At 48.6% G+C, this 14,270-nt stretch overlaps 2 protein-coding genes across 4 annotated transcripts in view; one reads left to right on the top strand and one right to left on the bottom strand.

The window, feature by feature from the left end:
• RNF8 (ring finger protein 8) overlaps positions 1 to 13,884 on the bottom strand; it is a 16,425-nt gene extending 2,541 nt beyond the window's left edge. The window contains exons 1-7 of one of the 3 annotated variants that reach the window (XM_018572115.1): positions 13,800 to 13,884; positions 9,219 to 9,347; positions 6,346 to 6,996; positions 4,888 to 4,959; positions 2,780 to 2,869; positions 641 to 748; positions 24 to 228 (exon numbers count right to left, since the gene is read on the bottom strand). In XM_018572115.1, coding sequence (XP_018427617.1) covers positions 24 to 228; positions 641 to 748; positions 2,780 to 2,869; positions 4,888 to 4,959; positions 6,346 to 6,996; positions 9,219 to 9,347; positions 13,800 to 13,883 — 1,339 coding nt within the window. In that variant the 5' untranslated portion in view covers position 13,884. Of the gene's footprint in view, positions 1 to 16; positions 229 to 640; positions 749 to 2,779; positions 2,870 to 4,887; positions 4,960 to 6,345; positions 6,997 to 9,218; positions 9,348 to 10,982; positions 11,068 to 13,799 lie in introns of those variants that run through there. The other 2 variants (XM_018572114.1, XM_018572116.1) reach the window with 2 other exon arrangements.
• Positions 13,885 to 13,902: 18 nt separating this feature from the next.
• The window catches only part of MAD2L1BP (MAD2L1 binding protein), a 3,310-nt gene continuing 2,942 nt past the window's right edge, over positions 13,903 to 14,270 (top strand). The window contains exon 1 of the mRNA XM_018572109.1: positions 13,903 to 14,046. Coding sequence (XP_018427611.1) covers positions 13,903 to 14,046 — 144 coding nt within the window. The remainder of the gene's footprint in view (positions 14,047 to 14,270) is intronic.

Genomic DNA, 14,270 nt, shown 5'->3' on the forward strand with positions numbered 1-14,270 from the left:
TGCAGTGGTCACCCACCTCTCACCTTTACGCTCCAAGATCAGAGCTAGCCTGCGATCTTTCATCTCCTGGCTCAGTTTATCCACCATGCGGTTGATGCAGTTGTCCAGGACGAGGGATCGAGTCTGGGATGTTATATCCTGTCGACAGATGGGGCACTCGTCCTTCCTCTTCCGCCAGGACTGGATGCAGAAGAAGCAGAAGCTGTGCGCACAGTTTAGGGTGACAGCCTGAAGTAACAAGAAAGATACATGACTACTGAGGATGTAAAATGTTCAGTAACCTGTAGCATCCAGACTCCACCATTCACCCACTCTCCAGACACCACCCACTCTGCCCCCCCTTGCCCAAGTGATGAGTCCATCAATTACAGTATCCATTAATTAGTCTACTTAGAGGATAACTGCATTTTAGGGAAGGTAGTTTTCTGTTCCGAAATGACTGACCCTGTACACAAAGGAAGGAGCTTGAACTCCGTGTCCTGCTCTTGAGCTTGAACTCTGTCCTCAACCCTACTGAACACCTTTAGGATGAATTGCAACGCTGTTAGTTTTGGAATAGGATGTTCACCAAGCTCATATAGATGTGATGGTCTGGTGAACCTTCGGCCATGTGGCATCAATACCTCACAAACAGACTCACCTCTATGAAATTCTCAGAACAGATGATGCACTGCAGCTCGTTGTCCAGGACGTCGTTCATATGGTTAAGAACTTCCTCCTTCTGAGCCTCCATCTTCTCCTTTTCTTTCTGTAAGAGGCAGCCATGACAGCGGTTACCCAACCAATACTGATCTCAGATTCCTCTGCTTGCAGAGAACCCCCCAATACATTCAAAGCTGGACCCCTCCCAGTGTCATTGTACAGCATTGTTCGATTTCTTTCTGTTCTTCTCTCACTTTAAGATTCATGAACACCACACTGAAAGGGAACTTGTTGCTAACAAACTGGCATTACAAGGTGATGGCAGGCATGGCAAGGGGACGGACCAAACAACCTGCAGGCCCTTCGTGGTGCTCTAAAATCCAAATTAATAAAAGGAGTGATATCATTAGACGTAATATAGAGAACAGAGTGTCTTTTATGGTTGTCATAAAGCTGAAATCCGGCCTTGCACAGTTGTACCGGCTCCTCTCCTGGACTGAAATGGCTTCCTCTGATGTCACTGCGCAATGTGAACTTCTCACAAAGTGCATTCCAAGCTGGACAGAGTCAGATAGAGCCCCTGGCTCATTTCCTGGATGGAGGACGTTCCGCATCATCTAGTTCCTTACTCCCCAGCCTGACCACCTCTGGGCCGCTCCTTTCATTCATTGGGTTCGAGTTCTTTCAATCCTGTAGATCCAGCATCATATGCGAGTGTTAGCCAATCAGCCAGTAATGCCTCCGGAAGTTGCGCATTTCCGCCGGAAATGACGTCACCCGTCTAGCCGATGGCCAGCTTCCTGCGAGCACGCCAAGGGAGACACGCTACCTCCAGTCCTGGCTTTCTCCGAGCACCAAGAGGAAAGTGGAGCCGGGACTAACCCCTTCGCATAGGAGCCTTAGGAGAGGTACCGGGGCCCTAGTCCACCTTCATCACACTCCATGAGAGCTCCAAATGGTAACGATCTCCTCCTGACGTAGGAAACACAATAACTGAAAAGGGATAGTATCAGGGGGCCTTTTAAGTTGGTATGGTGACGTGTTTCCTGTTTGGAGGAGGAGTTACACACTCTCATGGGCTGGCCTGGAAGACAACTGGAAAAACACACACTCCTCCAGACGGACATACACCCAGCAGGGCATTTTGTTATTTGCATTACTCTTCCCAAGAGCCAGCCCACTGCTTGTAAATCAGGGCTGGGGGCTCGAGAGTAAGTAAAATGACAGTAAGCAATTTTAGTCCAGGAGAGGAACCTGTACAACCGTGCATGACTGAAGGGAAGAATGGAGCTCAGCTTTAAAAGAAACAATTGCAAGGGTTGCCACTTCAGATCTCTTTGGAAATTGCTATATGTTTGGCTGTTAACTAGGAATGCGCTGAGACCTGTATTTCGGTACGCACCAATAATGGGGAACCGGCTTCACGGCCAATCAGGAAGCCGGGCGGCGAGTAATGACCCACCTCCCAGATTGGCTGGGAAGCCAGCTTTCTGGCCAATCAGCATGGATCCGGCCTACCGGGCAATCAGGAAGCCGGGCGGCGAGTAATGACCCACCTCCCAGATTGGCTGGGAAGCCAGCTTTCTGGCCAATCAGCATGGATCCGGCCTACCGGGCAATCAGGAAGCCGGGAGCTGGATCATTACTCGCCTTCCTGATCGCACGGGAAGCTGGCTCCATGTTGCCCTGCGGCACTGCCGGACAGAGGAAATATTCCTCTGAACAGAAGTTCCGGTATCAGGCAAGGTATTGGAGCATTTGGGGGAGTACGAGTACTCGCTCCAAATACTCGGTATCGGCACCGATACTAGTATCAGTATCGGTGCATACCTACCGTTAACGCTCTATTGGTCCCCGAGTCACTGGCCAGGAACAAGTGGGACTATGTATGACTTCTGTGCCAGCATGAATGTCCAACATGGTCCTTCAGGAATGTGTGGGGAATGGAGCTTACGAATTAAGTGTCAGGTTTGTGCCTGAATCTCAGAATGGCCCAACATTCGGCTGTGATCAAAAGGTATGGAAGGTGCCTGCAACATCATATATAACACAGTGGATATGGCCGTCCCTGGTGTGCCACATGAGACAACAGGGGTAGTTTATAGGAAATACAAGTCTGTGTACATCACACACAAACCTTTGTCTCCTGGAGTTCTCTGTTCTTGTCCTGAATAATCTTTTCAAAATCCCAGTGATGGCGATTCAGCTCGTCCATGAGCAGGGAATGCTGGAAAAGAGAACAGCAGCAGGCGGTTGGGGTTACTGGGATGTCCAAAATTCTGGCTTCAATCCTTGTACACGAGGGCTAAGTTGGAGGGGTTTGCCCGTACTATAATCACAAGACCAAACCCTGTATGGTAATATGTAGCCCCTGCACCCTCCGGATATGCATCACCCTCTGCAAGTATCTTACAAAAGGCTAGACAATGGATAGGAAATCTAAGAACACCAAAGGAAATGCAAGTTACTTAATCTTAAAAGGAGAATTATGAGGCGAGTGATTTTCACTCAGTCTCATAATCTGAGCCGAACTGTGACAATGAAACTGTCACAGGTCGGCTCAGTAGATCGTGAAGTGAGCGAACACATACTGTCGCACGCTCACTTCTCGATCTATCCCTGCAGAGAGCCGTGACTGTCACTCACGGCTCCCTGCAGGGATTCCCCCCCTCCGATCCTACAGCGCTGACTGGTGGAACGGACGGGGGAGGGCACAGCTGGCTCTGCCTCTAGATAGGCCGAGCCAGCTGTCACTCACGCAGCTGGGTGGATCTCGACAGTATTAGTATCAGTATACTGAGCTTTGGGTCACGGGAGAACGCTAGTTTGTGTTCTCCTGTAACCCTTAGGAGAACTATGAGGAAAAGCCCTGACCCCCATAGTTCTCCTTTAAACAAACCCCATAAAGGGGTCCTCCATTGCTGATCTGCTTCTGAAAATGCTAGTGGCTTGGTCTCTGACTTGGAACAAGTATGCAGCTGATAAAAGTCAGGACTCCTATTCTGCACAAAATCGGCCAAGTCACTTACTCAGAATGTATTAAAGCCAAAGCACCAGCATGACAGCCAGGAAGCCAGCATTTCCAGAAGACCAGATCTGCAAGGGCAGCCTACAGATTCTCTCAGTACAGATTTTCCTAAAAGCATAAGATATAAGAGATGAGAATTCTTGTTCACACAAATGTAATGCTGTTGCCATGGTTCCAAGGAAGGGAAGTAACATAATACTTTTAGGTGAAGCATCAAAATTGGGAAAACAATCATTAAAAAAAAAGAGAGCTATGGGGTAAGTTTTTTTCCCATAGTTCTCTTTAGGGTCATATACTAGCGTCCTCCAGTGACCCAAAGCTCAGTATATTGTGAGCTATTGTCCACGATATACTGTGAGCGCCGCAGCCGGAACAGATCCCGACATTACTGTCGAGATCCACCCAGCTGCGCGAGTGACAGCTGGCTCTGCCTATCCAGAGGCAGAGCCAGCTGTACCCGCCCCCTCCCAGTCCGTTCCTCCACTCAGTGCTGGAGGATCGGAGAGGGGAAGGGGGGATTCCCAGCAGGGAGTCGTGACTGACAGCCACCGTTCACTGCAGGGAGACTATTAGGAAGTGAGCGGATCGGCTGCATGTTTCTGCTCACTTCCCAATCGATAGAGCCGACCTGCGACAGCTTCTTTGTCGGCTCTAACTAGGAGGATGAGTGGAAATCACTCACCTCATAGTTCTCCTTTAACACATTAAAGTCTAACTCCAGTTTACAGTTAAAAAAAATAACTGCCCTGCAACAGTAACAATAAAATAATCAGCATATCTACAAGTCTGTCCCCCTTAGACACACCATTCTGCAATCCAGTGGCGGGTTAAATGACGCCCATTATCATCCAACCCACTTTCTGTGATCTCCTGTACCCCACCTATCAGCAGCCCTGCTACAGTGTAGCTAATGCATGCATAATGTTTCAGGACGGATTCACAATATGCTTTCACACGTTAAGGCACATTGTGTTAGGCAGCCTATTCATAATGAATGAGCTCTAACATACCAACACATGAAAATTCAGTGCATGGTGCATTTTATTTCTGCAGGGCAATGCAGACAGTACATTACATTGCAGGTGTATGGGGGGGAAGCGTGTTCAGGTGTCATTTAAAAAAAAAAAACCACAGCACACAAACGTGATTTACTGCAACATAAATGGTGTGAACGCGTTCTTACTAAGCTGGTAGATGATGGACATACACGAGTTTACCTCTTGCAGGAGTTGGCGGAGCTGCTCCTTCAGATGGGGTTCTTCTGCAGCCTTGGACTCGGCCGATGAGCTCTACAAAACAAGAGACTTCTCCGATACAACAACCAATACTGTGCTATGTCCAATAAAGAGAAAATAAAATGAAATATTTTGTGCTAACCAAATAAAACAAAGCAGGTGGAGCTCTTGTGTAAGTGTTAACCAATACCTACCTAACAATTATGAATAGGGATGCACCAATACTAGTATCAGTGCCAATACCGAGTATTTGGGCAAGTACTCGTACTCACCCAAATGCTCCGATAGGGAACTTCTGGTCAGAGGGAGATTTCCTCCGACCAGCAGTGCCGAGGGAGCATGAAGGCAGCTTCCTTTCCAATCAGGAAGCCAGGCGGGGGGATATGACCTGCCTCCCAACATTCTGATTGGCTAGGAAGCCGGCTTCACGTGTTGCTAAGGAGCCTGGCTTCCTAACCAATCAGGAACCCTGGGGCGGCAGGTGATGCCCCGCCTCCCAGCTTCCTGATTGGTCAGGAAGCCAGGCTACCTAGGAACAAGTGAAGCCAGGAGGCGGGTCATGACGTGCCATCCGGCTTCCTGATTGGCTAGGAAGCCAGCTTTACTTAAATGGTAGGCAGCTTGGCTTTAGGAATTTAGGAAGCCGGAAGGCACCTCATGAATCGGCGTCCCAGTTTCCTGATTGGTTGGGAAGCCAGGCAGCCTCTGAAGCCCGTGTTTTTCGCTAGAACACCAGCTTTACAGGCAATCAGGAAGCCAGGTGACAGGTCATGAGCCGCTGGCCGACTTCCTGCTAATCGGGGAACGCAGCACCAGTACTCAGTATCCGCGAGTAGCGAACAAAAAAAAAAAAATATCGGTACTCGTACTCGATACCGAAAAACCGATAGTGTTTTTTCCCCATAGTTCTCCCACGGGTCACGGGAGGACACAAACTAGCGTCCTCCCGTGACCCAAAGCTCAGTATATCGCGAGCTACAGCTCACGCTATACTGAGACTGCCGCAGCCGGGACGAATCCCGACATTACTGTCAGGATCCACCCAGCTGCGTGATTGACAGCTGGCTCTGCCTATCTAGAGACAGAGCCAGCTGTACCCGCCCCCTCCCCCGTCCGTTCCGCCAGTCAGCGTTGGAGGATCGGAGCAGGGAGGATGGTAATCCCTGCCATTGACTTCAATTCACCGGCACACTCCCTCCCGCAGGGAGGAGGCCGGCATGCAATCCAGAGGCCGAACGCACAGGAACACGGACTTCATGGTGTGAAAAGCAGCCCAGCTTCTTTTGCAATATACAACACAGCAGTGCTAAGGGAAAGCCTCCCAAATCCTGACTCAGGTGTGGAAGTGACATTGAGTCTCACACAGGGGACACACCTGCACCTGGGTGGTGACTTGATGGGGACTCGTTTAGGGTCCCTTCAAAACATATATGTTCTTACTTTGCTCTGCTGCTCCTGTTGCATCTTCTGCAGCTCACGGACCCTCTGCAGATGCTCTTTTCTCTTGGCGAACAGTTGTTTCTGGAGATCATTGAGCTCCTGCCGACATTTAAGCAGACAATCCTCTGACTGGCTCTTCTCAGGATCTTTTATCTTTTGCATGTCCGTGTGTTTCTCCTGGACCTGAGCATTTAGAATGCGGAGCTCTGCTATTGACTCTTTCATTCTAGACAGCTGCAAAGTGTTGGCCCACTGCTGTTGTGTAGCTGCCATGTCAAAATCCGGTTCTGGCTGTTCTACAGGTATTGTCGGCTGTTTGGACAGGTCGGGCTTTGGCAATTTATTGGGCTGTTCTTCTCTACGCTGGAGTTTGGCTCTGGACACGCCAGAGGTACCGACTTCCGTTCCGGAGGCCTCAGAATCGTCACAGTTCAGTTTACGTTTGTTCCGTAGAGATTTGCTCCTGCCGGACAGAGGACGGGTCAGAAATGGTTGGATTTGCTCCGGGTTCTCCTGAACTACTTCATATTCAAACTCAGGTTTGTCTGTATTTGGAAGAGGTACTCCGAACTGCACAGAGGAGCCTTTGGACAGCGTGTACGGTTTGTGTGGCTCTAGTCTCTCTTTGTTAACCCATACTCCGTTCAAGCTCTGCAAGTTGGTCAAAAGGAAACAGAATCACTAAACAAAGTCATAGAAAAGCAGTTTTTATTTTGCACTTTCTACAGTTTTTTGACACAAGTACGCAAAAACCAGACTGCAAAACATCTAAGGCAATATTATAAGGTGGGCTTTCTTTTGCTACAACAAACTGGCAACATCGAATAGCAAGTCTGAACTCTTCCTAAAGAGACAGGCAATGCCATTCCGACAGGAAAGCTCCAAGACTTCCAGGTGGTGCCAGAGCTTACTGCCAATTCCCTTCCACACATTTCTCTTGGTCACTATATCACTATGATAGGCAACCAACAGGAATGTGGAAGAGGAAGGCAAGGGCTGGCATTTGGTTATATGTTAAGACTGATCTCTGTGTTCCTTTCATAGGTGCCATGTTCAGACTGTTGAAGTGGCTTCTACTTTTGGCCAAGTTGAGCTTAAACTTCACCACTTCCTGGTGCAAAGCCCCACCCTTGGTCTTTAAGGCTGGGTTCACACCTGGGCGTTTTTCAGTGCTGAAAAACGCTCAGGAAGTGAAATTCCATGAATCCCTATGGGCATGGTTCCCACCTGGGCGTATTTCAGCGCGATTTGTACAATTGATTAAAAAAACGTGTTTTCAAACGTGCAAATAACGTACTGAAAAAACTCGTATTTGGAACACCCAGGTGTGAACCCAGCCTAAAAAGTGACACTAAACTCAGTAGTTACATTTTAAAAGTACATTCAAGTACCTGAACTATGAACAACAATGTAGGTTATTTGTGTATCACTCGTAGATCCTCCAATCATCTCTGAATTGGTGCTGACACTGTCCTTCTGGAGGGATAATACAAATTAGTAAACTAAACATGAGCTTGTAATCCATCCCGGGAGCGAGCTTGGAGCGGTGACTACTTTACAACACACACAGGGACCATGGGGAACAAAAGCAGCCCCCTCCAGAAGGAATGGACCAGCACCAATTCAGAGATGATTTGAGGAACTACAGCCGAGTGATACACAAATAACATACATTGGTGTTCAGAGTTAAGGGACTTGAATACATTAAGATTTTTAGATTAGTGTCACTTTAAGGTCCAGCTTGGCTCAATGTAAATATCCATATCTGATCTCCGAAGGGCCACTGGGGACATCAGCCTCACCTCCTCGTCTAATTAGAGAATGCCTCGTATTCACTGAAAAGATAAAAGGCGTTCTCTGAATAGCTGTGGTTCCAAGTGACCGCCTGGAGCCGCACCTGGAAGATCACGGCTATCACTGTATGTAGTGCAGATTATTACAGTGGTTTTCAGCATCCCCAGCGGCCCTCCAGAAATCAGATATGGATACACTGAGCAAAGGTGGAACAATGTAAGTTTCCAAAAGAGATCCTTCCTGGAGTTCCTTTTTAAAGAAGGACTCCGGGTAAAACTTTTATAAGCCCTTGCAGCGGGACTACCCCAGCACTGCAAGGCTTAGATTGCCCGTTTGTGTCTAGGGAGGGAAATAAAAAAAGTTATACTTACCCGATTCTTGGTGCCAGCTTGCTCTTAGACCAGTCCCTGGAGCCTATCTTCCCCTCTTCATTACATGGTGCTCTGTCCGTAAACTTAGTTAGAGAAGGGGAAGAGCACAAAGCTCTCTTCGTTGCATGGTGCTCTGCCCGTGAACATAGTTAGAGAAGGGGAAGAGCACAAAGCTCTCTTCGTTGCATGGTGCTTTGTCCGTGAACGTGATTAGAGAAGGGGGAAGAGCACAAGGCTGCCTTCATTACGTGGTGCTCTGTCCATTTAGTAACCAATCAGCAAGATAGGTACAAGAGGTGAACGAGGAGGCACAACCGCAATTGCCATTTTTTCTCCCAAGCTTCTGTCACCCAGAAAATAGGCGGGTACCATTCTCCTGATCTTGTGAAGAAGAGGGTGTTGAACTGCACACATGGTGGGTGTATGTAGCTATAGTAAAGTAGGTCTTTATAGTCTGATATAGTCACCTGACTTTCTGAATTTGAAGCTACTCATCTGAACATAATAGGTGCTGTACTCCAAATACATTTGATATTAGTGGTGGATTTAAAGGAGCAAAGCGTGTTCACTTTACAAACTAGGGTCTGCTCACTGCAATAGCACTGATCTATGGATGTGGAGGAAGAAGCCAAGACACTCACAGAAGCAAATGTGCAAGCACCAGGAAGTAGAATAGGCTTTTTAACATGTAAACATTGCGGGGCTTACATTGTTATCGGTGGCCGTCCACTGGCCCTCTGTGTTCTGCCGGAAGATGCAGTGTGTGCGGGAAATCATTAAGGGACATGACGTAGAAGATAGCTGGTACGTGACACCGATCCCTCTTCCTATAGTCACCTGTTGGACAGACAACAATAAGAGTAATAAGTAACACATATTGAATACATACGAATGATAAAAGATAAACTTTTACATTGCTGCTGTAACACCAAAAACCGACCAGCTCAGAGAGGACGTAGTATCATGGTGACTGACCACTAGACCCGAGCATTGCACCATGGGAGAAGGTCACAGGCTCATCAATATAGGGAAGCACAACGTGTTTGGCAGCAGCTGCAACACAATGTGGAACAGTGGCAAAGCACTGTACAGGTTCACATAGGGTAGATGGTGGTGGTGAGGGTTATAGGCAAAGCGACAGGTTCTCTTAAAGTGAATCTGTTCCACACAGGATCACTTTAATCTCGCCTTCCCCAGCAGCTCATACTTACCATCCTTTTGTTCCCCCGTATCTAAGGAAAGCCTTGTGTAAGCAAATAGTTGTAGCTTAGCTTATACACGTCAATGCAATCCTCGTGTGACAGTGCTGATTGGCTCATTGCTGTCACATGGAATGAGTCACGTGCTCCTCCATAACCAAAAGTACCAGGTATTCCCTTCGGCTCCCTGCTCTGAACGTAGTGGCAGGTTAGAGAAGGAAAGGTGTGTATATGCTGGGGCATGGGGAGCCCTAAGTGTGCAAAGCACATGCTTTGTATTAAAGTGGACCTCTTATGAGACACATAAGAGAGGTGGCACTGTTGATCTCCAATTGAAGAATGAATGTTTTCTGATTGATCACCATCTACAACTCATTTACTAGCAGCAAGTCAATCCTCAGACAGTACTAGTTGCTCCTGTATAGTGGGAGGTATAATGGATACAGGGTTCCTCAGACAGTAGTAGTTGCCTGTATAGTGGGTGGCATGATGGATACAGGGTTCCTCAGACAGTAGTAGTTGCTCCTGTATAGTGGGAGGTATAATGGGTAACGGGTCCCTCAGGCAGTAGTTGCTCCTGTATAGTGGGAGGTATAATGGACACAGGGTTCCTCAGACAGTAGTAGTTGCTCCTGTATAGTGGGAGGCATGTCCCTCAGACAGTAGTAGTTGCTCCTGTATAGTGGGAGGTATAATGGGTACAGGATCCCTCACAGTAGTAGTTGCCCCTTTATGGTGGGAGATATAATGAGTACAGGGTTCCTCAGACAGTAGTAGCTGCTCCCATATGGTGGGAGATATAATGAGCACATGGTCCCTCAGACAGTCGTAGTTGCTCCTTTATGGTGTAAAGATTTTCCACCTCAGGCAGTACTAATCACCTCATGGAAAGATGTACACCCCGCACTAGACAGCAGCGATTAGTACTGCCTGAACTGAAGAACTGCTATAACCCAAACACAATATGTGTGAGCAGCTACTAATGCCTGAGGGGAGCCTGAACCCCAGGGTACCCCTCAGCACACAATATATGAACTACTGCTGCTGTCCTAGGGGTGTATACCCAACACTGTACCCCTACAGCAGCAATTAGTGCAGCCTGAGGTGAAGGTGGAAAGTCTGTACCCAATTATAACCCCACACTTAACAGGAAGGCAGTTACTACTGTGTGAAGTACGCCTGCCTCCCCTTATACCCCCCTGCACTCCTCACTACGCCCTACAAGTTCGATTACTCAGGCCTGAGGGGGGAATCCTACAGCCTATACACTCACCTCCTCCCCCTGAGGCAGTATAAGTCGTTCCTGCTTTTCCCCGACTCTCCTCAGACACCAGCATAGCTCCCCGTCCTCTGCCATCTCCAACGGTGTATTATGGATGGCGGCATCAAGTGAACTTCTCTCTGCGTGCACGTCCCCGCTGCTGTCAGCGCATCTGTACATCGAATCAGGAGCCTCTCCTACGTGCGCGTCCCCGCAGCTGCCAGGGCGCACTTCGCACTCCCCAGTCAGCGCGGCCCGAGTCAGTGGCAGCCTGTTAGCGGGCGGGAGCCACCGAAACAGCTGCTGCGTGACGTCACACCGCATGCGCACTAAACTACCGCAGCAGTAGCAGCTTCTGATAAAATGCACAAAGCTAATATATGCGAAATGACAGATGTATAAAATCTATCTTCCTCATCACTGACAACCTCGTCCTTTATTTACTGACTGGGAACCCGTGAGGGGTGTTCGTCTCATATTTTGATGCGCTCAACGGACACCCCCCCCCCCCTTCTGCTGCCAATCAGATCCATGGATTCACCTGATTGACTGTTCACACCTCTGGATCGGCCTCGGCAATATGGCTGCCCCCTTTAACGGGGACAGAAGCCTCTGCTAGTGCGAAGAGCTACACTCGTGAGGTGACGTAAGCGGTGCGGGAACCGGAAGTGACGCAGTTGGTTTGAATTGTGATCCTGGGAGAGAGCCGGCCGAGGAGCGGAGCTGGTAATGGGTGGAGAGGAGATACTATATACTGGGTGTATACGGGAAAAGGGTTTTATACAGGGTCACGTATCGAGGGAAAGATCATCTGGAGTCTGATTGGTTGTCATTGGAAAGAGAACACTTCCTTCCACCATCAGGGTGTCTGCTGGCTCGCTCTGCTTGGGCCTCGCCTGTCCCGATATGGCGGGTGACACCGAGAGTGAGAGGAAATCCAAAATGTCAGGTTGTCACAGGACAGAAAATGAAGGAATACTCCAATGGGGACACTTGTTAGAGAGGATATTTCCTTTGGAGAGACTTCCTGTTGTTTCTCTGGGACAGGAAGTGAAGGGAAATCTCCCCAGTAGGGCGAGTATAAGACACTGTCTTTTATATATTTTTTTAAATGGATAAAAGACACTAGGTCTCATTTTCGGGGGATGTCTTATATTTACCTGGCTGCAGCTGTCCGCTCTCCGATCTGATGCCGTCCACTTTGACCCCACTGGCTATGCTGTGCCTGCTGGGAAATGTAGTCTTCAGCGGCAGCCGAGGCAGACAGGTGGGTGTACGTGTGGGGGGAGGGAGCTGCGGCCGGTCATGTAAAATTCTATTATATGTGCAGCTACCCCGAAAGTAAGACCTAGCGCTATCTTCCGGGATTTCTGTAATATAAGACCTACCACCGAACTAGGTCTTATTTTCGGGGTAGGTCTTATATTACAGAAATCCCCGAAGATACAGCTCATACTTACCATCCTTTTGTTCCCCCGTATCTAAGGAAAGCCTTGTGTAAGCAAATAGTTGTAGCTTAGCTTATACACGTCAATGCAATCCTCGTGTGACAGTGCTGATTGGCTCATTGCTGTCACATGGAATGAGTCACGTGCTCCTCCATAACCAAAAGTACCAGGTATTCCCTTCGGCTCCCTGCTCTGAACGTAGTGGCAGGTTAGAGAAGGAAAGGTGTGTATATGCTGGGGCATGGGGAGCCCTAAGTGTGCAAAGCACATGCTTTGTATTAAAGTGGACCTCTTATGAGACACATAAGAGAGGTGGCACTGTTGATCTCCAATTGAAGAATGAATGTTTTCTGATTGATCACCATCTACAACTCATTTACTAGCAGCAAGTCAATCCTCAGACAGTACTAGTTGCTCCTGTATAGTGGGAGGTATAATGGATACAGGGTTCCTCAGACAGTAGTAGTTGCCTGTATAGTGGGTGGCATGATGGATACAGGGTTCCTCAGACAGTAGTAGTTGCTCCTGTATAGTGGGAGGTATAATGGATACAGGGTTCCTCAGACAGTAGTAGTTGCCTGTATAGTGGGTGGCATGATGGATACAGGGTTCCTCAGACAGTAGTAGTTGCTCCTGTATAGTGGGAGGCATGATGGGTAACGGGTCCCTCAGGCAGTAGTTGCTCCTGTATAGTGGGAGGTATAATGGACACAGGGTTCCTCAGACAGTAGTAGTTGCTCCTGTATAGTGGGAGGCATGTCCCTCAGACAGTAGTAGTTGCTCCTGTATAGTGGGAGGTATAATGGGTACAGGATCCCTCACAGTAGTAGTTGCCCCTTTATGGTGGGAGATATAATGAGTACAGGGTTCCTCAGACAGTAGTAGCTGCTCCCATATGGTGGGAGATATAATGAGCACATGGTCCCTCAGACAGTCGTAGTTGCTCCTTTATGGTGTAAAGATTTTCCACCTCAGGCAGTACTAATCACCTCATGGAAAGATGTACACCCCGCACTAGACAGCAGCGATTAGTACTGCCTGAACTGAAGAACTGCTATAACCCAAACACAATATGTGTGAGCAGCTACTAATGCCTGAGGGGAGCCTGAACCCCAGGGTACCCCTCAGCACACAATATATGAACTACTGCTGCTGTCCTAGGGGTGTATACCCAACACTGTACCCCTACAGCAGCAATTAGTGCAGCCTGAGGTGAAGGTGGAAAGTCTGTACCCAATTATAACCCCACACTTAACAGGAAGGCAGTTACTACTGTGTGAAGTACGCCTGCCTCCCCTTATACCCCCCTGCACTCCTCACTACGCCCTACAAGTTCGATTACTCAGGCCTGAGGGGGGAATCCTACAGCCTATACACTCACCTCCTCCCCCTGAGGCAGTATAAGTCGTTCCTGCTTTTCCCCGACTCTCCTCAGACACCAGCATAGCTCCCCGTCCTCTGCCATCTCCAACGGTGTATTATGGATGGCGGCATCAAGTGAACTTCTCTCTGCGTGCACGTCCCCGCTGCTGTCAGCGCATCTGTACATCGAATCAGGAGCCTCTCCTACGTGCGCGTCCCCGCAGCTGCCAGGGCGCACTTCGCACTCCCCAGTCAGCGCGGCCCGAGTCAGTGGCAGCCTGTTAGCGGGCGGGAGCCACCGAAACAGCTGCTGCGTGACGTCACACCGCATGCGCACTAAACTACCGCAGCAGTAGCAGCTTCTGATAAAATGCACAAAGCTAATATATGCGAAATGACAGATGTATAAAATCTATCTTCCTCATCACTGACAACCTCGTCCTTTATTTACTGACTGGGAACCCGTGAGGGGTGTTCGTCTCATATTTTG

The sequence above is a fragment of the Nanorana parkeri genome, unplaced genomic scaffold, assembly GCF_000935625.1.
Source record: "Nanorana parkeri isolate BGI_ZX_2015 unplaced genomic scaffold, ASM93562v1 scaffold1940, whole genome shotgun sequence".
In the NCBI taxonomy this organism is placed as follows: Eukaryota; Metazoa; Chordata; class Amphibia; order Anura; family Dicroglossidae; genus Nanorana; species Nanorana parkeri.